The sequence below is a fragment of the Zosterops lateralis genome (assembly GCF_965231275.1).
Source record: "Zosterops lateralis genome assembly, chromosome: Z".
Classification (NCBI taxonomy): Eukaryota; Metazoa; Chordata; class Aves; order Passeriformes; family Zosteropidae; genus Zosterops; species Zosterops lateralis.
This window is the reverse complement of record NC_139800.1, coordinates 1051906-1077892: the sequence shown is the minus strand read 5'-3', so window position 1 is coordinate 1077892 and position 25987 is coordinate 1051906. Positions and strand designations below refer to the sequence as shown.

Below are 25987 nucleotides of genomic sequence, written 5' to 3'. Positions count from 1 at the left end.
ACAATGTGATTTTTGGGGAGGACTCTTCACTGAAAATGTGAAGTCTCCAGAGTTTTTATGGAAGAAAAATGTATACAAACAGAAATGACTGTTTGTATAGTAATTAAATAATCTACATTCCAAAAAATTCAAAATTCATGTTCTTCTCTATAGGATGCTCCCACCTTTGCTCAAAGTCAACACCAGCTTCCCTGGATGGGCCTCCTCCCCCCACATGCACAATTAACTCAGGGTTTTTCTGCAAACCAGGCAGTTTTCTTTTATGTTTTTTTCTGCACAGGCAATGTTCTCATCAATTTCCAATAAAGACAGGCAGGTTGCCTGGCCTCAGCACTTAGAAATTACAGCCAGAACTGAACACGGGCAGGAAAATTAGAGCAATAAAATTCTGGGGTCATACAGAAAAATAGTGTGCACTATCAATTTTTTTTTCTTGGATGGTTTTACGTGCCCCCCTGGTATTGCAGCTGCATTTCACAGAGGCAGGGGGAGATGGGTGAGGAAAGGAGTAAGGCAGCAGATTTACCAGGGGTGAACCTGCAGGAAACCAGTCAATTTCCCCCATCAGCAACACACCTGCTGGCTTCTCTTACTGCTGACCTGCACCACCACTGCTCTGGGCACTGGTGCTCACCCCCATGGGGCAGCAGGATGTCAGACCACACATGCTGCCTGCCAGGCTGCTCCTCACCCTGGATCAGCCACCACCTCTCTGTCTCTTAGACAATTTGGCACGAGGCTCCCTAAAGGCTGAGCCAAGCCTAAGGTGAAGCACTGGACAACACCACTCTCCACTGAAGCAGCACTGCTGGCTCCTGCCTTGAAAAGGAAGTCACACAAGAATTGCTTCATGGACTTTGGAGAAGCCCAAATCAACTGGAAGGATTTTGTGCTCCCAAAACTGTTTGGAAAATGGGATTTAGGCACTCAGACATTTATTTTCAGCATCTGGCTTCAGTGAAAGGAAACAAAGCTGCTTTTTCCCCTTTTTTTTGTATTTATAAGAAGAATTCCTTTCCTTCAGAGCAGGGGTTTCCCTATAATGAGACTCATTATTCCTCTATCACAGATCAATTATATTGAAAAATTCACCCCAGACCACTGAGTCCAAGTTGTCACCTGATGGCCACAGTGTCACCAGCCCAGAGCACTCAGTGCCATGTCCTGGTCTTCCTTGGACACCTCCAGGGATGGGAGTTCCAACAGCTCCCTGAACAGTCCTTTCCAATGCCTGACCACCCTTTCCATGAAGAAATTCCTTCTAATATCCAGCCTGAAACCTGCCCTGGCACAGCTTAAGACTATATCCTTTCTCCTGTTGCTATTGCCTAGGCGAAGATGCCAATATGAGATTGATAGCAACAGAAAACTAACAAAAATAAAAATGAATTTAAATATCTCAAGTAGATTAATCCCTTTCTTTCCTATTCCATGTTTGTACAATGAAAGATGAAGATTAGGAGGCACCACGCAGTGACAAGGAGGAAGAAGATGATAAAGCACTAACAAAGCCAGCTGCACTGCTTGGGCTCTCCACTCTGGAGCCCCATCAAGGCCCAGTTCCTGGTGGTGTGCTGGGGATACTCAGGCTCAGTTTTAAGACCATCAAACACAGGTGCAATTGGGGTGGTCTGAATGGAGGCTGTCAGTGCATTTCTGCATTTCAGCCCAGCTCCAGGACTCTGTTTAAGCTGTAAATCAGACCTGTCCCGCAAATCCCTGGGGGTTCTCACTGTACTTGTGACTTAGAGAGTGAGAGGAAAGAGTTAGGGAGAGACAGAGGGATCAAGGCAAGCAGGACCAAGGACAGGGAGCAGGTTTTACCTCCATGATGGGGCTGGAGGCCAGGACTTTGGCCTCGATGTTGGTCTCGCTGGCGGAGCCCCCGACGGTGGCGAAGAAGCGCATGGCGTACTTGGCAGAGACTGTCTTGCCTGCCCCCGACTCCCCACTCACGATGATGGACTGGTTCTTCTCATCCCTGGGGAGCCAGAGCAGCAAAGTTAACAGAAGCTGAAATTCTCTAAGCTAGTCCATTATCTTGTCAGCTGTCTGCACCCTCTTCGCTGGTCCCTCACCCTGTCGTCACCTACGTTACAGACTTTGGGTTTCTCCTGGACTACAAAAGTGACAGTGAATAATACACAGCTGTGACACTTCCCAGAGAAAACATAAAGGACACTGAACATCTCCAGAACATCTCCAGAGGCCCGCAGAGACAACAGGAACAGAACATGAAGCACTGCTGCCTCCTTCATCCTGAGACTCTGGGAAACCCATTTCTTACACACCACAACACCCAACCTCTGCTGCTGGACATTTGTCTGGAGAACTATTAATAGGCACTGGCTGAGTATCAGCTCCTAACACTGGATATTTAATTCTCCCCACCACTCAAGCATTTGAGATTTTGCTCATTGTAACACAGTCAACTCGTGAAACTTGCTTTTAAAACACAGTTACCCACAAAGATCCCTCTACACTCAAAACACGTTAAAAATACTGAAGTTGTAAAATCAAGCATCCTAAAACTGGGACACAGAAGAAATCACTTGATTCTCTAAGCAATTTATATGAATATCAGTATTTTCACACAACTCCCAACATGTGGTTAAAACTTTGACAACAGCAAAGCATGCCTGACATCAGACTCACAGCAGCACCTCATCCCTAAATCCTGTGACATTGCAAAGTCACTGATCTGAAGTGCAGAGGTGCTTCACCAGATACCTCCAGGGCACAGGATTTTGCATGGAGAAGCTGAGGATGCACCACCTCACGCAGCTCCGAGCCCTGCACAGAGCACAAACTCTTCCAAATGCCTTTTTTCCACTTGCAAAATTAATCATTCATACAAAACGCATTGCACAAGTCACCATGAAATAGTCAGTCCTTCCCAGCATGGCACCCACCAGACACATCCCAGTAATTAATCTGTTTAACATGCTTGAGCTGCAAGGCAAAGAAAGGGCCAGGGCAGTAAGAGGAGCTCATTTTCAGAACTACATCCCTCCAGGAAATTATTTGCTGGCTCCAGGGCCAAGTGCCTCTGCTGCTGTGGGATTCACTCCCTGGTACATCATCAGCACACAACAAACCCAGCACCTCTGCAGTTTGGCTGCAGACTTTGAGAAGGGCAGAGTTTTCACTGCAGGATTTGCTATAAGCTGCCAAAATACCCGGGCTCTTGGGTAAGCTGTAGGGACGTAATTGAGTGTGTTTTTAAGTAAGATCAACTTAAGCTTCCCCAGACTCTGCCCTGGCTTTCATGAATCATGGCTGAAAGCAGGCACAGAAAATCCCATACACAAGTACAACAATAAATTTATACCTTGCAGTTCTCTTGACATCAGGAAACACCATCAAAAGACATTTCAATTTAAGATACTCAGTTTGAGTTTGTACCAAATAAAGACAGAGGCTAAATGATTGCCATACACCCCTTTTGCCCTTCCAGCACAGACACACCACACCATTACTTCCCTCCACTGTCAGGCACAAACATCTTAATTCCTTCTAGGCTCAAGGTAATTGGTTTGACAAAAAAAACCTCAGCCAAGTCACGTGTAACATTGTGGTGTAAACTCTGAGACGCTTTCAGCAGCAGCAGACTGACAAGAGAATTTCCAGCTCTCTCTACTTTTCAGACACCAATTCACCAAGCGTATCTTAATCCCCCAGCCAGCCAGTTCTCCTGGATACCAACCACCAGGAAGGCAAGAGGAGCTTTCATCCACCCCAGCAATCAGGCAGCAGTGCAGAAACACGGGCTGTGAGTGGAGCATGCCCTCAGCCAGGCAGCCAACATCTCTGAGCCTGTGTTCCTGGTGACTCATCCAGGGTGGGGACAGCTTGGTTATTGCTAAGTCACAGCACCGTGCCCTCAGCAGGCCTTGGCAAAGCCACCAGGGCTCTCCCAGAGCCAGCTGGCAGGATCCAGGCACGGGGCTGCCAATGTGCCAGCCTCACACCTCAGGACTTGCACAGGTGTGCAGCAAACCTCTCCCAGCAGTACAAGCCACCAGGTGTGGGCAGCCAGCAGGGGAAAAACAGTGCCAGCTCCACAGAGGGGAAGGGAAACTCAGCACCAGCCCTAGAAAAGAGCTGGATGAACCTATAGTAGCTGGGACAGCTGATGGCTGTAATAGTTTACACCTCTGGCTGAACTCTGATTGAAGCTCCCCCTCATGCTTTGATCATCTTCAGTCAGGTGGGTTTGATCATCCTCAGTCAGGTGGGTTTGATAATCTTCAGTCAGGTGGGTTCTCAGTCTTCCCTTCCAGGGAACAAGGGAAAGGAGGAGAGGAAATGGCCTCAAGCTGTGCCAAAGAAGGGAAAAATTTCTTGGTGGATGGGGCTGTCAATCCCAGCACAGCTGCTGGGAAGTGATGGAATCCCCATGGCTGGAAGTGTTCAAACGAAGTGTGGATGTGGCACTTGAGGACATGGTTATGGTGAACATGCTGCTGGTGCTGGCTGACAGCTGGACTTGATCTTAGAGGCCTTTTCCAGCCTAAATGGATCCATGGTTCAGTCACTCGTGGACACCCTCCTGCTCAGCTCCATCAGTGGAATCCCACACTGGCCATCAGCAGGATCCAACAGACAGGATTCCTGCCAGCTGCCAAGAAAGGGACAGACAGAGGCTTTGGCATGGGCTGCAAGGGTGGATGAACAGGCTGCCCTTGGTCAGAGGTGAGGCAGGAGCAGAAGGGAGAGGTGAAAACCAAAATTCCTGCAAAAGGAGCCCTGCAAATGCAAAGCTGGCAGGGCTTAGAGCTACACTTGACTTAAAGTTATTTCAGAGTTATTGTTTCTCACTCTGCTCTGCATGACAGGTATGGCCCAAGTGGCACATTTCAGATTACATTTCCCTGCCACTTTTCTCTTAAAGCCGTAAGATAAAAGCTCCACCCACCTGGGAGTGAGTCTCCAGCTAAATGAGGCCAAAATCTCAAAAGATGCATTACCTGGCATCCAGACAGCACTGCTGCAAGGCAGTATCTGGTAACCCATTTTTTTTTTTTTTTTTTTTTTTTTCAATTTAAGATTCACAATTATGAGTTCTTGTTACCAATTTTGGCCTCTTTTATAACTTCTTTTACCAACTACTGGGGTGGGCCAGGCTGGGGAAAGCAAGAGACCAACCCACCTGAGAGCCCAGCCAAGGACCAACCCAGACCCACAGAGCCCCTGGGATTCAGATCCCATCACAAAAATGCCTGTATAAGTGGCACTGTGAGTGCTTTATGCCTCCCCCTGGCTTCTCTCTCTTTAAACAGACATTTGCCAAAATACACTGAGCCTAATGACAAAACCATGGCCAACACAATTTACTGCTACTGCAGCCACTCTGCCAGGTCCCATTTTTTTCCAGAGCTCCTCAAGAATTTGCCCTAATGGCTGATGTGCTGCAACATGAAATAGGCCAGGTGAGCTCTCTGTGGCACAAGAAAACTTATGGATTATATCAGTAACATAAAATGAAAAGAAAGCTGCTCTTAGCAGGCCACTCAACCGCCTACACTTGCAGTAATGTGTCTCTTCTGAGTTTTCTTGGTGGATAATGCATGTTCAGACATTTATTTTCCAGCTTCAGGAATAAAAGCCTTCAGGAATAAAAGCCTTCAGGAATAAAAAAAGCCTGCAGAGCCCTTCCTTTCTTCAGTGTACAAGTTAACCAACTGCTGGTGCCAGCAGGGGAAGATCGATGAGCCCCACGGAGCAGCTGGCAGCAAACAGAATGCTCAGGCAGCAGAAATGGTTAAAGCCAGGCAGGAGGTGTTTGTGTTCAGTGTGGAATAAAAGACCCTGAAATGTTTGGCCACCGTGCAGGCACAGTGTGCAACAGAGGCTGCTCAAAATACGTTCAATTTTGGCAGTGCCAGCGCAAGGAGAAAATTATTGTTGAAAAGAACCTGGATAAAATGAAGTTTTTGTGGGTGAATATTGCCTCTGCTGCAGCATGGCAGTGCTGCCCCAGCTCCTCCTGGGGCTCAGGGGGCTCCTGTGCACCTCAGGGCTGCCACCACAGCTTTTTATGCTGCCACAAAGTGCATCAGGGCTCCTCACACAATGTTGGAAAACCAGCACCATGATCTGGGCTGCAGCCACTACCCATCAGGGAGGCAAAAAAAAAAAAAAAACCAAAAAAACCTACCAAGGAGCAGAAGTCCAACCAGAACAAAATCCAGAACTGTTTCTTCAATGCAAGAGGCAAGAGCAGCTCCAGAGGTGCTTTGGAGGTGGGTAACACACCTTTTTGCAGGGATTTGCCATATTAAGAGTAACACCCCTCAATACCACACGCAGTAAGAGATGGGTGAGGTCTCCAGCCCAGCAAAACTAAGAGGGGAGTCAATGGTCCTTTTACAACACATGAAAAATATCATGGAATGATAGAAATGCTAGGGAAGGACCTTTAAAGGCCATCTAGTGTAGAAATTTCCATGGATGGTTGGGACAAGGAACTTTGCAGAGATGTTCTAGGAACATGTGGGTTTATTACAAGGGTGGTGGGTAAAGAGGGCTTTGCCTTCAGCCACCAGCCTGGGCTGGAGCAAAGACCTAAAGAGAGAATGGAGAGAGAGAGACAGAAGAGAGAGTAAGGGGAAAAAGGGGAGAGGCAAGAGGGCAGAGGGGCAGAACAGGAGAGTAAAGAGAGGAGAGGGGAAGGGCAAAAGAGAAGAGCAAGAGAAGAGAGCGATCACCTTGTTACAATACATGATATCTCTTTTTGTGTTAAATATTCTAATTTACAGTGACCAACCCGTGCAAGAAACAAAACCTACAAACTTTGCATGCAGCCTATAAGAACTACTACATTACCATGGCATTTTATATTCTAAACTCTAAAAGCTACATTTCTGATCTGTTTTCTACCTGATGCCTTTGGCAGGGTGGAAAGGCAACATTCCTGAGTCCTTTTGTTTTCCTGTCTTTCAACCCATCTCCAGCTCATCACCATTTTCCTGCCTGCCATGGTCACATCTCAAAACTGGCTTTCATTTCTATTTCACTCACAGGTTTTACATCTGCAGTATTTTTTACCATACAATCATATCCATCAGTCCTTCCTGTTCCATCTTTCCCACAATCTAGCAAAGGCCATGAGCAGGGACACCTTCCTGCTACTACCCCAGGTTGCTCCAAGCCCTATCCAACTTGTCCATTTCCAAGGTTGAGGCAGCCCCAGCTGCTCTTGGCAACCTGTAAAAATTCCTTCTTTATATCTACTCTAAAAGCCTAATAGATAACATTTTTTAAAGGCAACATCTAAAGGTGCTGCCCAAGGCAAACAAGAGTCGGTTGGCTGTGAAGAAAAAGGGCACTTGCTGATTAGCACTGGCTGCTAATTGCCAGCCTTTACATCAAGGGAATGTATTTCACTGCCTGTTTAAGCAGTCAGTGCTTCACTTCCAGCAAGGCAGAGAACACTGCTGCCCTCAGAGGAGCCTGCAAACAGTATGGGAAAGGTGTAGAGAAGGATCCACACCCCCAGCTGCCCAGCTGGACACAGCTCTCCACTGCATCAGAGCAATCTCAGGTGTGACACTGCCCAGTGCTCCCATCACTTTATCTAATTAAGCCAGGACAGAACATCCCTGGAAAATCCTCACTTCAGAAAAGGGGATGGTCGAGCCACTGCAATAAAAAAGGGTTTGAATCCAGGCATGGTTCTCACCATCCCTCTGCCTGAGACAGAAGAAACACCTCAATGCAGATATCTACACCCTCAGCCTTCAGAAACACTGCTGGGAAACAGTATTTGAGGACAAACATACCCCAAATGTTCTTCAGGCACATACCACCAGTCAGAATTTTTCCAAAATCAGCTTTTTCTAAAGCAATAATCCAAACACATGAGAAGGGACCTGGAACATCTAGGATTTGTTTTCCTAGCCATCCCTACAGAAAACCACCACTGGCACAAGCAGCTTAACTGCACAACTTCATCCCAGTCTCTGCAGCAGGAGCAAACCCAGTTGCACTAAAAACACAGAGGAAAAAGGACCTAGAATAAATGAAGGCAGAGCCAGACCCTGTGAAAAATTGTCAGGGGTCACTCCAGCTTTAATCCCAGATCTGACACTAATTCTCTGTGTCGTGGAACAAGTCAGTAAGTCTCTCCACCATGGAAATCATATTTAACCTACTTCTTTCAGGTTGCTTGGAGGATTAGTGTTCATAAAGCAATCTGAAGATTAAAAATCCTTTAAGCACTGCAGCTTGAATTGAGCCTGACCACAATGAGAACCCTCACAAAAGCCCCAATGCATTTCTCCATTGACAGTGCTGCAAAGGCTAAGAATGAGCATTGCTACTGCACCCTGTTGTTAGAAATATAAAAAAATGAAATAATTTAATTACCAGTGGATTGCATCCCTCGAGTGCTAGTGACAGTGATGTAAAATTGAGACAGCACAACTCTACTTTCAAATGAACAAACAGAAGTTGCACTCTGGAGGTGAAAATCAGAGTGTTGTAGTGTTGTAATACAGAAAAAAGCCATCTCTGAAACAGCCTCTGAAGCCAGGAGCTGTTCCCATTTCTGTGGGATAACTGGAATTTGGGGCAGAATCACTGCTGAGAGTGGCAGCAGCTTCTTTTATTTGTTGGCTCTAATTTTTAGAATCCCTGGCATTGTCACTCAAGGCAAACAGAAAACCACAACTTAGGGGCAGTTACACTTTTCCCTCAGAGAAACCCAAGAATATATTTTTTATCCAGTCAAACAAGAATGTTTCAAGACTTGTTTTCTGTTTGCATTTTCAAATATCAGCTGCAAATGCACATTTTATGCTGCAGCTGCTGAAGCCAGCAACACAATAAGGACAGATTTTCACAAGCTACACTTTCATTTGGGTCATTTTTTACACTGCATCTTTCATAAATGGCTTGGATTACCCTATACAACCTTTCCTTGGTCTTCTTTTTTTTACACAGAAAACTATATTTAACATAAGTAATTTCTTTTTTACAGGGATAACTTCTCATACAGTGGCATGTACCAGTGGGGGAAAATAACACTGTTTTCACCAGCAATCTACACCCACATCAGAGCTCCAAAGTACATTCTGGTCACAAAGAAAGAGCTGGATTTCAAGGAGAGGACTTGAGTTGAACTTGATTACCCTGGTGATACCTACTCTAGAAGTCTAATAGATACTCATTTTTAAAATGACTATTTTAAAATACTCATTTAAAAGTCCCTTGCAGCTCAGCATATTCTATGACTCTGAGATGAACTGGGGGCAATGCTTCCCCCAGGATCCACCCTGCCCAGCGCTGGAGCCCATTTGCTCACACACCCCTGGGTCTCAGCAAGGAGCCAGAGAGAAAATGTGGCCTTCAATGCCCCATTTGCTGGGAAAAAGCCTAAAAGCAGAAGTTTGGCCCAAAATTGGCAAGAATAAGTGTAGCAGTGTTATTTTAGATGGTGGAGCTGCTACCTATTTCCCAATAATCATCTCCTGTGGAAAAGCTGCTTGGGCAGGATACAGGCAAAGCAGTCAGGTCCATGCATTACACACACACACCAAAGCTCAGCAAAAAGAGGCAAGAAAGGCTTTTTATATGATCAGTTCCAGTGAGGTTTATTCCAGCATGCTGAAAGGGAATCAGGGACAAAAGACCTGGCCATGTGCTGTGCACAGGCCTAAACAGAGGATAGGAACCAATGGTCTGAGGGCACAGGGGTAAAAAGGGCAGGGAAAAGGGCAGTGACCTACAGGGGACACGGGGCTGGCCACCAGGGATACCATAACCAATGGGGCACTGGGGAAAGAAGAAACCATGAGAACTAGGGGTATGGGGAGAGAATAAGACGGGTAGATTGCAAGGTGCCATGGAGGAAGTTTTTTATTTCAGCTTGGGTGGAAAACTCTATGGTAGATTGTTACAGTTCTGGTTTCTTCTTCTCTGCCAAGGTGAATAACATGGGAAACGTAGATTCCAATTTCAGCCTTGGTTGTTTATTATATCTTATCTGTTTACAGACTCATGAGCTGTGAGCTCGATTCAGCAAGCTAGAGACACAAGGTAAAATGCCTTACCTTTCTATCTCTACAGAGTCTTTCCAAGGACAACCTGTCCAATTATGAAATGCCACCTAAATCATTTTCACTTTAAACCCAATAACTAACTACCTGAAGCCTGCAATGTGGACTCCATCAACCCACTGCAGAAAACCACCCAAACCCATGAAGAAGAAGGAAGAAGGCGGTGAAGAAGAAGGACTTAGACAACACCCAAAATCCTCCACCTTGACTCACACACATTACTATATTGTAAAACCCGAAAATCCAAGTTTCCAGAATTCCAGCAGTAGATTTTTCCAGGGCAGGACTCTGGGGAATGCCCAGAGAGGTTGGAGGGGTCCCACAGATGAGCAGGCAGAAGGATGCCTGGACACCAGGCACAGCAGTCACCACCAGCTCAGCAGGCAGGGCTGCTCCCCCTGTCCCACACTGGGACCCATCCATCCAGCATCCCTAACACCAACACCAAACCCCACAGAGCAGATCACAGCATCTCTGCAGAGTTCAGAGCCTTTCCATGAGGTGCTCCAGCTCCCCAAACCATCCCCCACAGGAGTGCTGAGCCTCCCACAGGTCCTTTAATGCCCCTTCTCCCCCAAAGGCTTCACACAGCTGGCTGGAAATGCCTCTCCACCAGCACAGAAAACCCTCAGAGCTCCATGTTCCTGCTGGGCTGTCTCCAGTCTGGATGACCTTCTCTCAGCACTGATGCTTTGCACACCCTGTCAGGGAGGAACACAAGCTCCTCCTCGGCCTCACGGAAACGGGGTCAGCAATTCTTTTGTGTGTTGTTCCCAACGAGGGCAAAACACGCACCCGGCCGGTTTTCTCGGCTCTCTGGCACCCTGATGTTCTTTTCTGTGCTGGGATCACTCCACAGAGCATCCCTGGCTCCAGCCCAGGCCACCTGCAAGCTGCTGGAGCACTGCAGGGGGAGGAGGCTTGGGACTGTGTCCTCCCAAAAAAGCACCACGTGCAGGAAGGAACCGTGGGGTGCTGTGCCAACAGAGCAGCTTTGGAGCACCAGGAGGACAAGCCAGTTGTTCTCCCACCCCATGCCAGTCCCAGAAAGAAGGTCCTTCTGACTGACCACCATCCTAAGCTATTGCTGCCTGGAAAGCTCCCACATCACCATCTGACTAACTGATGAACAACAGGAAAACCCCAGAAAGGGATTTTCAGAAACCACGCTTGGGGTTCCCCATCCCAAGACCCAAAAAAGTTCACTGAGGATGGGGGGGTGGCAAGCAGTGACTGGGAGATGGGCAAGGCCCATCACAAGTCTTTGGGTTCCGTTGTAATTATGCTCCTCATAAATGCTGTTTTGAATGTTTAATGATACTTGGTGTTACAGCTGTCTCCCCTCAGAGCTCCAATAGTTCTGCATCACAGCAGTAGTTATATATTCCATGTAGGGTATTATCCCTCCTTCCTGGTCAGTGATATTTCACACACACACGCTCATTACTCTCAGTAAGGCACTGGCCTTTCTCTACCTTAAGCTTTCCCATGCCAGTTCTGTCCCATTTATGAGTATTTATGATTTTTCTATAAGAGATGTCTCATTTATTATTAAAACTGCTAGCGTATAGCACAGCCCTTATTCTAAATTGCCAAAAAAGGAAAAAAAAATTACATTTAAAAGAAGTTCATTAGTTGGCCACTTATCTCCAGAATATCTCTGTTCCCTCCTACAGCAAGTAAGACTGAAGGGTCTCTCCTCCAGTTCTTGGGAAGCACTTCCTGGAGTGTCTCCCAATTTTATTTTTTTTCCTATATATCATCTCGGGAGAAGAAAATCAACCCCTGAGGTCTTACATCAGCACCAGCATGTTCATGGGACAGTTCTTGCAAAACCTCCTCCCTCCACCCCTATCTCACTTTTAACTCTAAGCAGAAGAGAACCCCCTCAGTTTTGCGACTTCCTAAATTCAAGGCTCTCAAATTATTTTTCTTCTGGCTCCCTTTTTAGACCAGTGCTTTATTTTTGGGATGATCCCTGCTGCACAGCCCTGGTGAGCTGCAAGCCCCCAGCCAGCCTCCCATTCCTCTGGAGACTAAACCCTTCCCTGCCTTTAATACAACACAGGATTCAGCCTTATTTACTGTGCCAGTCTGATTCCCCTTGCATCTCTGTCGGGGGTTAATCTCTCTTTTAACTCCTATCCACTCTCTCTTTGTACGGTTTTAAATCCTCCTGTAAAAGCCTGAAATCTGAAGTGTGATGAAAGGACATCCCCCACCGTGCTCATACCCCTCCCTGAGTCTATTTGCTTGTGTTTTTTGCAGGGTTGTTGCTGCAATTTCTGCTCTTTTCCAGCTCCAGCATTGCCCCCCACAGCAGAAAAGAAAGCAGTGGTCACCTCAGGCAGCCCCAGTGGCACCTGTCTTTCTGCAGGACACTGACATTTCCCCTCTGGCAGCAGGGAGCACTGATTTTGACAGTGCAGTGAAAAGCCTGAGCACACTAACTTCCAATAAAAATGGAAATCCACTGCTAAACAGAGTTACCTGTCTGCAGCCCAAGTGTTTGAGCACTTGGTGACAGAAGCAGCGTGTGGGCAGTGGGGCTGAAGGGAGGAGACACCCTATTCCCATACAATATACAATTCAGGAATTACACAACAGATGCTGAGCCTGGTTGGAACTGCAGACACCAGGGGTTATCTGGTACCCACTGAGCTGCAGTTCAGACAAGATATGCAGAAGTTGAACTCATCCATCAAAACACTCCTGCATTTCTTATTTTATTTCTTCTGCAAGAACTATCAGCAACACTGTGAGCAGATCCTCATGCTGGGAGGGAGGAACTTCCAGCCTAACCAACAGGTCACCAGGACAATTTGCCTTGCCACTGACATTGCAAGGGTCAGTTAAGGTCTGCAGAGCCCTTCCACCCTCCTGGCAGAAAACCACAATGTTCTGCAATTCAGATTCAGCAGTTTCATGTGAAACCAAGATATTTTTGCCTGGCCACATGGAACAGCTTTGCAGGGATGCACCTGCAAAAGCATCGGCCAGATGGATGCACCAGGGAATAGAGCCCAGGGCACTTGACCCAGTCCATGAACTTCTCAGGAGGCTTTCACAGGCTTTTACTACCCGAGATCTCTGTCATAATAAGAGCTGAACACTGGATTCTCCTTTCTGTTCAATACCTGAGGTGGGCTGCTGCCATGTCACACCAGGTGAGAGGCCACACAAGGAGATAATACTCCTATATTCTTACCACATATTCCTATATTCCTACCTCATATTCCTATATTCCAACCTCATATTCCTATATTCCAACCTCATATTCCTATATTCCTACCACAGTGAGACCCAGAGGTGCCACACAGAAAACACACAAAGAAGGGGCTGACAATACCTTCAGTATTTGATTTATGATTTGAGCAAGATCACCTCTGCCACCTGCTCCCTGCTTTAGCACATGCCTCTCTCACCTAGTGCTGTCCAAGTCTGTACATTATTAAGTATAATGCCTGGGGTTTATTTAAATAAATAAATACATTTATAAGCACATCAATCAATCAATCAATTGAAACCCACCACAAAACAACAGCAACAAAACTGAAACAAAACACACCAAGAAAAAAAAAAAAAACTCACCAAACCCAAAAACATTAAGAAACTTGACTTGGAGTAGCAACCCCTGGCTTGTGCCCAGAATGAGCCCAACTGGTACAAAAGGAAGAGAGAAGGGCCAAAGACAAAAAAGTCACACAAATATACCCACTGCAGTGATTTTCCTAATAGACTCAGCCCAGCATCACATGAAAACATGGTGACCACAACTGACAAGTTGAACTGGGATGAATTAAAGTGGAGCTGCAGCCAAGACAGGGAGAATCTAACTAAAAATACACCTAAAGCTCCCAAAGGCTGGGAGGGGGAAGCTGGTGTTGCACTGTCACCATCCAAACTTCCTCCATGGAGCTGGCAACAACTAGTGGGTCACATTCACAGAGAGGGACAGGGGTCAGAGCATGAATCACAACTCTCTAAGGTTGGAAAAGCCCTCCCAAGACCACAGAGTCCAAGCTGTGCCCAATGTCCACCATGTCCCCAGCCCAGAGCACTGAGTGCCACATTCAGGCCTTCCCTGGACACCTCCAGGGAATTCCTGGCCACCCTTTCTGAGGGAAATTCCTGCTGATGTACAACATGACCCTCCCCTGTCCCAGCCTGAGGCCGTTCCCTCTCCTCCTGTCCCTGTTCCCTGGGAGCACAGCCCAACCCCCCCGGCTGTCTCCTCCTGGCAGGGACTTGTGCAGAGCCACAAGGTCCCCCCTGAGCCTCCTTTTCTCCAGGCTGAGCCCCTTCCCAGCTCCCTCAGCCCCTCCTGGGGCTCCAGACCCTTCCCCAGCTCCCTCAGCCTCTCCTGGGGCTCCAGACCCTTCCCCAGCTCCCTCAGCCTCTCCTGGGGCTCCAGACCCTTCCCCAGCTCCCTCAGCCTCTCCTGGGGCTCCAGACCCTTCCCCAGCTCCCTCAGCACCTCCTGGGGCTCCAGACCCTTCCCCAGCTCCCTCAGCCTCTCCTGGGGCTCCAGACCCTTCCCCAGCTCCCTCAGCCTCTCCTGGGGCTCCAGACCCTTCCCCAGCTCCCTCAGCCTCTCCTGGGGCTCCAGACCCTTCCCCAGCTCCTTCAGCCTCTCCTGGGGCTCCAGACCCTTCCCCAGCTCCATTCCCTGCCCTGGACATGCTCCAGCCCCTCAGTGTCTCTCCTGTCCTGAGGGGCCCAGAGCTGTCCCCAGCACTGGACGTGTGTGTGGCCTCAGCAGTGCTGGCCACATGTGCAGCTCAGTCCAGGCTGACTGCAGCAGAAATGCAGGTTTTCAAGAGGGAATTTTTTGCCAGACTCCAGGCTCCTGCCCAGAGCGATGACACACAGGGAAATCAGAGCCAGGATGTGGGCACACAAGGGCTCTTTTGTTCCTCTGCAAGAAAAGCAAGAATCAGCCAGGGCATCAAAGAGGCTGTGCTGGCTCTCCGTGTGACCATGGCACAGCTTTCAGATGCTCCCAGGAGGGCAAACACCTTCTCTGGCCACCCAACCCCACTGCACCTCTCCAGGACAGGACCCTGGGCAGAGGAGGTGCCTGCACTGTCCTGCAGACAATCCATGTCCCAGGGCACTCATTGCTTCCAATCCACAGCTGCTACCAATCACTAAATGATCACAGAATCACAGAATGTGTAGGTTGGAAGAGACCTTCAAGATCATCGAGTCCAACCCAGCCCAACACCTCAATTGGATCATGGTATCAAGTGCCACATCCAGTTTCCTTTTAAACACATCCAGGGATGGTGACTCCACCACCTCCCCGGGCACACTATTCCAGTAATTATTTAATTATTAATTTAATTTAATTATTAAATTATTTATTTAGTTATTAAATTAATTTAATTATTAATCACTCTTTCAGTGAAAAACTTCTTCCTAATATCCAACCTATATTTCCCTTGGTGCAGCCTGAGACTGTGTCCTCTCCTTCTGTCAGTTGCTGCCTGGAGAAAGAGACCAAACCCCAGAGAGTGATAAGGATAAATGATCCATCCTTGCAGCAAGCCCAACACTTGACTCCACTGCCTCCAGCAGCAGCACTTGGAGCAGATTAACTCCATGCTGCTCATTTTTGTTTAAAAACAAGACTGTTTCAGTGAACTGAGTGTGTTTAGTCCCACATCAGGGGTGTGGGGAGTTTTTAAAGAGCTGGTCACTGTAAAAATTGGAGGATGTCACATATGAATTTTAATCACTTGCCTTTTTTTTCGTTTGGTTGGGGTTTTTTGAGCTGTTTCGCATGCAAGTGCTGCAAAACCACCATCTTTGTGAAAAGCTCATAGTTAAAGGGCAGTTTTAATGCACACTGAACCCACTGTAGGTGTTCAGGTGCTTTATGAACAATTTTGACTCAAAAAAGGGATCTGCATCCCCCTTGTACAGACTACCCACAGCTTTCTTTTTTCTTTTCTTTTTTCTTTTTTTTTTTCTTTTTTTTTTTTTTTTTTTTTTTCTTTTCTCTTTTTTTTTTCCTTTTTTTTCTTTTAAATTGGCATTTTCTGGTAACAGGACAAAAGCAAACACAGGATGTCACACAGTCACCTGTGAAGGTGCCTCCAGTCTCATCTCTTGGGCACTTGAGCTTCAGGCAGTGAGAAAGCACAGGAGCAGGTCACTAACACCTGTACTCACCAAGTGCCTTACACTCTGCCCTGTCTCTGCACACTGGAAGCTCAGAGAAATAAAAATCTAATGACCTCCAATTTTTCTCATTTAACAGAGAGTTTTAAGTTTTGTGCCCTTTTTCCCTTGCCATCCACTCAATCCCATTCAATCCCCTCCACTCTGCTCTGAGCCACTAATGGGGATAAAATATTCCAAAACCCAGAAGACTGGCGAGATTCTTCTCCTGCTCCCAATCACCTTGCAAGTTTGACCTTCTGAGATGGCAGGCTTGAGTTTTATTCCTGATCTATAAGGACGCACCAGATATAATCCAATTGTATAAAAGCTGAACTGCAAAACAAGTGATATTTTTGCACCAGTTTAGGTTTAACAAGCCATATCCCACCTCACCCCAAAGGACTAAAGCTGAGCTGCAGACACAAGGCATCCCACAGAGTCAGCATTTCAGCTGGAAAAGGGGAAAAAATAAGTCCTTTTCAATGCCCTTTTCCCATCACCCAGCAGCTATGCCATCCACACAGCCTGCTCCAGCAGCTCCACCTTGGAGCACTGTGGAAGGAAAAGCTCAGATCAAACTGCAGAGAACACAATACCCACCCAGGAGTGCTCAGACTTAAAGCTCTGCGTGCTACATTTTAAGGCACATTTCAAATAACCAGGTAGAGTCCTATAATCCGTGTCCCAACCTCCTCTGAGCCCCGTCTGAAACCCTCTTTTGTACCCAAGCCTGCAATTACCATAATAACAGCCCAAAACAGAGAGCACCAGAGGAGCACTGAGCACCTTGCTTAAGAGCTCTGAAGGTGGTTATTTTCCTGTCCCCTTGAAAACAGAGCAGTCTGAACCACCCAGAGACAGCAGTCACACATTATGAGCTGTTGTCAAAAGTAGCTTTATTCTGATAAGGAGGAAAGCAGAGAGAAGCATTGTTGGTAGAGCTGTTAGCCCACTGCCTGCAAAATTATTCAGGGATATGGGAGAACAGTCTGTCTTCCCTAGCACAAACTTCAGCAGAAAAGCGAGTTGTTGCCTTATATTTTAGGCATTTTCCCTGGAAAACCCACAGATCCTGTCCATGCTGTTCAGCAAAACCTTGGTATCTTCTAAAAAGAATCATGCAGCTTGCTGCTCAGTCTGGAATCACACAAGGAAATCCTTCTTCCCCTTTCTACAGGCAGCTCCCCAAATTCCTGAACTCTTCTCAAAGAGGTTTTCCCCAAAGCACAAGCACGAGTGAACTGCAGGATGGGCTCAGTTTGGATCCATCTGACCTCTGGCCATGGCAGTGCTCCTCCAGATGCATTTCTGGATTGAACTCTGGCTCATTTTTATTAGAAATGTATCCTAACTCATCACCAAAACCCAGACACAGCAGAAAGAAGGTTGTAACCCTTGGAAAATGGTTCACTGCTTACTCTTGCTATTGAAAGCCAAGATTGTACAAAAATCTCAGCTAATCCAGAAGCAAACATAAACACACTGGGTGAGTCCTGACAACTATAATAAAATGATCCCTGGTACAACAATTTTCAGTTTCCTCTCCAATTCTCTTTTGGATCATGACTTACTTGTTAAGAATAAAATCCTACATTTGTCCCCAGCAACACAACAAGCATGGAAATAAAGTAAAACTCTCACCATGTCCATCTGGTGAAGACACCACTTTGAGGGATCCATAAATATCTCCAAGTACTTGCCAGTCACCATCTAACCCAAAATCCCATTGTCTCCATAAAACAACAACCAACATTAGCTTCTGGATTTAGTTTGATTATCTCACCTAATTATCTGAAATGTGGTTTCCTCTAAGCTATTAAACACAGCATTTGCAGAGCGGTTTGAATTTCTTCCAGGAGACTTATCCAAGAAGCAACAAGAGAGAGGGATGCCCCATGAAACCCCTGATTTCCTGAGGACCTCAGGGATCCCCACCAGCCTGGGTGCAATAACAGGCTGAAGCCATTAGGCAGAATTAATTAGAAAAACCTGACCTCCAGCACACTCTCTTTTACGACTTTGCTTTCATTGAGTATATAGACCATTTAATGGCATCTTTGCCCACTTTCCACCCAAACTTGGGTCCCTACTGACCTGGCCATCTGCTTGTAGGCTTCCTCGGCCACGGCAAAGATGTGGGGGTCCATGTCCCCCATGTTCTGGCCGCTGTAGGCGTAGATGACATCCTGCTCATAGATTGGCAGCTGCTCATAGGGGTTGATGGCCACCAGCACGATACCTGAGGGCAGACAGACAGGCAGGTAACTCACAAACCAGGCAGGGAGTTGGTATTTCAGGGTTTTCAGGGCTTGTGTTGGTTGCTTCAATGAGGTTTTTAAAATATGGTGGTTGAGAGTTAACAAAGAAAGGTGAGCAGTGAATGGGGAAAGGCTTGGAATTCTTATCTCAGCATCTCCTTCAATAGCAGTAATCCCCTGCACAGCTACAAAGGAGATGCACAAAAGTGGCGAGAAGAGCGAAAAAAAAAAATACAATAATCTCCATTGTGTGAGGACAGACTTTGCAGGAGGGGTGAGGAGACATCAACACACCCTGAGCCAGCACTACAGAAAAGCAATTCCTGTGCAACCAAAGCTCTGCTAGACCCAAACAAACATCCCGGGTTTTCCCCTGGCTTGGGATGCAAGCAAAAATGCCTGACAAAGAATGTACCCAAATCAAACTGAAATACATAAATCACAGCAAAGGAATGCCAGAGCCTGCTCTGAGGCTTTAATGTCTGCCTCCTTTCCAGCTCTGGGCACGCTGCAGGAGGCAGTGAGCTGGGAGCTAATGAGAGGCCAAGCCACACGTGGTGCTCCCCGTGGGCTCCAGGGAGCTGCTCTGCACCCAGGTGCTGACAAAGCTCCACCTCTGAGGAGTTTCAGGTCGGGCAGGTCTCAGCTGTCCCTGCAAGGAGCTCCAGGAGCATGGCAGTGGGGTCAGTGCTGTGCTCCCAGCCCAGCTGCTTCAGGGCTCAGCTCACTCCAATTACAGGAGCACAGGAACTCTCAGCTTGTAGCACACACCAGGAGTGTGACTTAGCCCATCACAAAAGGCAAAGGTCAGGGACTGTCACATCACCTGCCCCTGCAGGACATTGACCCAGCTGCTCCACCTCCCCAAGCCCTGTTTCTGCCTCTTTGCTTCCCGGTTCTGCTCAGGTCACCTGCCAGTTTTCCCTTACTCACCAAAACCACGCTGCAAACCACTCTCCTCCCTTCAGACAAGCACCTTCCTGCCCTTCCCAACCACTTTATAACCAAAGCATGAGGTATGCTGCAGCCAGGCAGAGCTTTGCAACTAAACCTACACAGCCCAAACCCCTGTTATCTCCATTAATGCTGCACTGGGGATGGTCATGAACCTTCATGAGAAGCTGCCCTCATGAAACTTCACTGGTTTTGGGTGACAGCAGGTGACTGAAGGCTGCAAAAGGCTGCAAGCTATGCCACTAATCCAACACTGCGCACCATTAAATACTGAAAGTCAACATTACTAAGAGCCACAGAGGCTATGTATTCCCAGGGCACTGTTTTAAAAAGCCATCTCCTCCTGCCAAGCATTTCCTCCACAACACCAAGCTGCAACACAGCCACAGCTGTACACACTAGCTTTAACAGGACAAGGGGGAATGGCTTCCCATTGACAGAGGGCAGGGATAGATGGGATGTTGAGAAGGAATTGGTGGCTGTGAGGGTGGCAAGGCCTTGGCACAGGGTGCCCAGAGCAGCTGTAGCTGCCCCTGGATCCCTGGCAAAGTCCAAAACCAGGTTGGACAGGTCTTGGAGCAGCCTGGGATACGGAAAGTGTCCCTGCCCATGGCAGGGGGTGGATTGAGATGATCCTTAAAACCGCTTCCAACCCTAACAAGTCTGGGAGATTCTATGAATTGCCCTCCTTTCTTCTTAATTTTTCAAGTTGCCACTTGTTGCTGTCCATCCACAGGTAACTGCCATCCTGAATAGTTTTGGCAAGGCATCCTCCCCAAAAATCACAGAGCCAAGTTCACACCTGCCCTCCTCCTGCTCTGAATTCGGGAGTTAGATGATTCCCAAAGCTATGAAGAAAAGGAAGGAAATGGCAGCACTGGAAGCTTTTTTTTTGCCATTTTTCTGGAGGAAAACCTGGTGTGGACATTCCTCAGTAGGATCACTCTGTCTAGCATGATGCTATTCACTGTTTTTTTAATTCCTACTTTTTCCCTGTGGGGACTGCCAAGCACATGCAAGGCTGGCCTCAAACTCACCAAGAGCAGGTGGACCACGAGCTCAGCAAGTCCACACTGCACCAGCCCTCAAAAACCACCTCTGGTCTTACATCCCATTAAGACACCCTCATGCCTCCCACCCACCCTAAACCCACCACCCCCAGACTTCCTTCAGGCTGCAGCCTCTGGTTTATGGTCTCAAGGGGTTTCTCTGTGGCCCCACAACCTTTCAGGAGCTGAGTGTGTGGTCTGGACACTCACCACAGTAGGTGTAGATGTGGTTGGACTCGAGGAACCTGACTTTGAGGTTGTGCAGGACGGCAGGCTCGTGCAGGTAGCTGAGGGCTGTCAGGTCATTCTGCCCCACCAGGATGTCTGGATTCCGCAGGAAGGGCAGCTCATTCCCTTGGAGGTCCACGGGATACTCGTAGAGCTGAAGAGACACACCAGGAATGCAGCAACATTAAAAAAGAAACAACAGCAGCTCCTTTAATGGCTTGTCACTTTTCCATGCATAACTCCTGCTATTGTAAAAACACTTACACGCCCTGATCTACATTAAATCATCATCCTGGATGATAAATGCTATAGGGACTCGGATGACCATCCTTGATGATAAATGCTATAGGGACTTGGATGACAGGTGCCAGGTCACCCCTCTGGTAATGGCTTTGAGTGACCACCACACGGTCCTGGCGGACACTGATGGTCCATAAGCACCAACCTGACCACACCTGAGTCATCCTCAAGCCAGCCTTGGGGCAAACAGCCTTGCAGCCACCTCTGAGCAGTGACAGGCACCGTAGAGAAACCCACAGCTCCATCTGATCTAAGCACCTTCCTGCTTTTGGAAAAGCAGCTTCATTCCAAACTAGACCATGTTCTTACCATCACAGTATTTTCTCAGCTCATTTTTAATTCAAGTTACTTTTCTACCTGAAACCTGACACTCCTCGAGGCAGGGAAAACTTGGAGAAGCACGGGGCCCCTGCTGCTGAGGTGTCTGAGGTGCCAGGTTATGCTGCTGAAGCTGGCACATGGGCAGCCTTATGCTGATTTTGACACGTCCCCAGATGACCAAACAGAGCCATCAACTCAAAAAAAAACTGTATTTTTTTTTTCTGTACAGAGGAGGGAAAAAAATTGCCAGTGATGCTGCTTCCCACAGGGTGCCTCAGAAAGGAGGGGTGATGCTCAGCTCCCAGCAGAAGGGAGGAATCCCAGTTTCCAAACAAAACCACTGCCACTGCACTGGATCACTGCCCGTGCAAACAGCACAAGGAAAGCTGACCCAAGTGCACGAGGACAGGCTCCCTCAGCATGTCTGACAACTCCAGGCTGGTTTTATCCTCCAATTCCACGTTGTCAATGCCAATTTTCAAGAGTTTGCACTCAGTCTCACATCTTAATGGCAAACACACCAGGGATGCCTTGTGATATTTAAAAGTCAGCTCCTCATTCAGAGGGAGTTACTCCTGCATACAGAGCAGAGCCAGAAACCACAAAACCCATGAAGATTCACTTAAAGCACGAGGACAAAAGGAAGCACTGAACAGCTGGGTAATAATGCGTGTTGGCTGTCAGGAACAAAAGGCTTTCTGCAACTTTGAATCCCCTGAAGATATGTGTGCTGGGTATCTCCAACCTGATGCACACAAGTGCTGTTGCCCTTTGCTAGAGCTTTACAACCTGACACCACAGATCAAGGCAATATTTAATACAGGAAAGCATCAAACACGGCACTCCCAGAGACCTTGGGTCTCTTGCACAACCCCAAAATGAGATGTTCCATGTTTCACCATGACTATGACATGGCTCATTAAGCCACTACCTACAACACCTGGTAATCCTTTCATCTCCTCGTACTTTATTGTTGCTGATCCTGAACTCAGCTGTGCAATAAGATTAGACCTTGCAGGACTCCACAGCCCCTCCTTTAGTTTGCAGGGAAATGTCCAGATTAAACAGGAAAAAAATAACTCCTGCCCAAGTACTAAAACTGAAGGAGATCTAAGTTGGAAAGGGAGGATGGGGGTTAGTAGTGCTCAGCAACAGGAACAGGTGTGCTTTGGCAGCCTGAGCACAGGTGGGAAAAAGGAGCCTCCAGCCCTGCCTCCAACAGCACAAGGACGTGGAGCTGCTGCAGCCAGGCCAGAGGAGGCCACGGAGATGCTGCCAGGGCTGGAGCCCCTCTGCTCTGGAGCCAGCCTGGGACACCTGGGGCTCTTCACCTGCACAAGAGAAGGCTCCAGGCAGAGCTCACAGCCCCTGCCAGGGCCTCAAGGGGCTCCAGGAGAGCTGCACAGGCACTGGGGACAAGGCCTGCAGGGACAGGACACAGGCAGTGGCTTCCCAGGGCCAGAGGGCAGGGCCAGATGGGATGTGGGGCAGGAATTGGTGGCTGTGAGGGTGGGGAGGCCCTGGCACAGGGTGCCCAGAGCAGCTGTGGCTGCCCCTGGATCCCTGGCAGTGTCCAAGGCCAGGCTGGACAGGGCTTGGAGCAGCCTGGGATGGTGTAAGGTGTGTCTGCCCATGGCAGGGGGTAGAATGGGATGAAGTTTAAGGTCCTTCCAACCCAAACCATTCCATGATAAGATGATGATTCCATGCCTGGTGCTTCCAAGGGACTGCAGGGTGGCATCTCCTCATCAAGACTTATCACTGTGGAAGGTAAAGAGGCATCAAGCATCCTCCACCTTTTATCCTCTCCAGAAAGCTGCCCCATGCTGGAAGAGCAAACTGGGCAGGACAACAGAAGCAGGTGAGGCCAAGCCAGGAAGGAGCACCAAGCACTGGGTGCAGATCCCAACATCAATAACATTCTCTGCAAACCTGGCACACTCACACACTGCCCACAGCCCATGCCTGAGCTGCTCTGAAAGAAAAACTGTTTTGATGAACTGCCTAATCAACCACAGCTCATTCCTGTTCTCCATCTCCCCATTAGGCAATATGGTGAAAATGCTCCCCACAGTGTGGAAACGTCTGGCTTGGAGGGGATGGGAATTACTCGTCCTACTTGGAACATGTGGATTTGTAGTAGGTGGTCTCTACTAACTCTTGTAGACAACAGAGCAGATCACACCCCAGACAGCTCAGGAAACCCCACCTGCCCAATGAAGAAAGACGGTTTAGGTGAAATTCTACGTGAAAAATGTATTTATTCTTCCTGCTGCACCAGGCAGCTCATGATGGGTACAAAACACTGCTGCTCCCCTCTCATAAACTGAATTTGCAGCTGATGCAAATGCCGTGGTTAACTTCATCTGCAATTCCCTGCTGTCACCCAACGTGCCACTCCACGAGGGTTTTGTGTGGAACAGAGAGCAGCTGCTCCTCCCCAGCCTCTGTCCTGCTCTGGGGATGATAAATTGCTGGCTGTACACACGCTACAGCCCTGGCTGTTCCTGCATTTGGAACCAGCACTGGCTGGAAAACATCTACATTTAAATGGGTTTTGTGTTTTTCTCTTCTAAAAGCTTTTCTTATTTAAAAATAAAGCAGAGGAAAAAAAAGAGATTTACGTAAGATTATACTCAAGAGAGAAACACCAAGGCGTGGATAAAGCTGTTGCACAGCAGTCACCTCTGAGCTGTGTGTGGGTTTTCCATCAGCACCTGAGGTTGAGCAGATGCCACCAGCTGTGCTCTCCACAATTTGTTCAGCAGCAAAAAGCACAAACTGGCATTTCTGACATGCTGCTGCTGCTGCTATTAAAAAAAAAAAAAAAAATAATACACCCTGATATCAACAGACTCTTACAAGTTTGCCAGGAGATGAAAAGAGATGATGGAGGTCAAGGGCTTTTCTGGGAACCTACTGTAATGCAAGTGTCTAGGGAGGGAGCAGGCAGGGAAAAGCTGGAAGTGTTAAGGCAATAAAACACATTTTAAACCACTTCACAGGAACTATGAGATGGATCAGGCTTCTTCACACATTAATTCGAAGCTTTAAATTACTAAAAAGAATAACGACACTCAAAAGCTTACAGTTTCATCTTCAAGTTTCAGCTGGAGGCTTTTATCTCCCTCTTTGTAATGCTTGATAATTTCTGCCGATCTCCAAACTTCATCAGGGTCAGGAATCCAAACCCTAGTGTGCTGGAGAGGTGAAAAAAGAAAAGAGAGAAAAAGTTTAGACACGACAAAACCTCGGAAAATTAAATGAGAAATAAATTAATTCTCCATTTATACAGTCTCACACTCATTGCAAAGTCAATGCAGCTAGACCATTTATTTTAGCAAAAGAAAAAAACAAAACTGGTTTTAGTTCTTGGGGTAAATTACAGACCAGAAAGCCTAATTTTTCAGTCTAATTTTCTCCTGGACAAGGTGTACACTGGCTTATTACCAATCTAACAAAGCAGGGTAAAGTCTCAAGGTAAATGTGGAATTTAATTTCCCTGAAAAAAAAAAAAAAAAAAAAAGGAAGAAAAAAAAAAAAAAAAAAAAAAAAAAAAAAAAAAAAAAAAACAACAACAACAAAAACCCACCAGCCTTCCAGAAGGCTTTTATGAAACAACACAATTCACCCCCAGCAGACTCTACACCAAAATATGTTTATTTTGCTCAAAACAAGGCAGTTTGGTCCCCACAGAGCAAGCCCTGACCCAACCCCACAGCCAGGACAGAGGGAGGCAAATGACAACACCAAAGCCAAACTCCTTCAGCTGGAGGTGAACACACAAACAGGCTCCAGGAACAGGCTTAAATTTAAACGAATTAATGAATTACGATAAATTTAACTTTTTTTGCATCTACAAAGTTAGGGGGGAGCCCCAGAACAGACCTGTGCAGCCCAGCCCAAGTGTCCATGAGGGATTTTGGCTGCTGGACTCAGGGAGCCAGGCTGGTGCCAGACTCATCCATCCTACACAGCCAACAGGAACCCTCCAATAACCACTAATTTACTGGCCTTTTTGGGGCATCTCTCCCCCTCTGTTCTTCCTGTTGCTTAAAATATAATCTTATTCCTACTCAAAACACAAGGGGCTGAGAGGAATCCCAACACATCCAAGTGACAGCAGCACCCCAAAGGTGGTTTTGGCCTTCATTTGAAACCAAACCCCAGCACACAAAAAGTCCAAGTAGCACTTTGTAGCAAACAAGGAGTTAACGCAGCAGCAGCCACCACCTGACAGGCCACTTTGCAGCTGAAAAAGCAATAGATTTTTATACTTTATCACACGTAATTATTTTTAGAGCTGCTCAATAGCTACAGCAGCAGGAGGAACCTTTAGATGTTAATGGAGCCACACAGTCATATTCCCAGAACAACAGTTTTACCAGGGAGTAAGGGGAAAAGATGTGAAAACTTGAATTTTGTCAGCACAGCAGCTCCAGCACCTCATGAGCCTTCAGTGCTCTCCCTGCCACAAAGAAGGGAGGCTGCAATGGGGAAGGGGCTGGTTGGGACCCTTCCCAGCCCCACCACTGTGGATTCATCCAGTGCCAGCTCTCTGCTGGCAGAAAGTGATACTCAGAAGTATGCTCTGGAAGTGCCCAAAATAGCCAAGGATCAGGATGTACCCAGCTCAGGAAAGCTTCAA

The 25987-nt window shown here is 47.4% G+C and overlaps 1 protein-coding gene across 2 annotated transcripts in view; it reads right to left on the bottom strand.

The window, feature by feature from the left end:
- Positions 1–25987, bottom strand: part of MYO5B (myosin VB) — a 153250-nt gene that overhangs the window by 100758 nt on the left and 26505 nt on the right. For both annotated transcript variants that reach the window (XM_083882829.1, XM_083882830.1), the window contains exons 2-5: positions 24429–24539; positions 20701–20872; positions 18324–18468; positions 1825–1981 (exon numbers count right to left, since the gene is read on the bottom strand). In XM_083882829.1, the coding sequence (XP_083738955.1) occupies positions 1825–1981; positions 18324–18468; positions 20701–20872; positions 24429–24539 (585 nt within the window). The remainder of the gene's footprint in view (positions 1–1824; positions 1982–18323; positions 18469–20700; positions 20873–24428; positions 24540–25987) is intronic.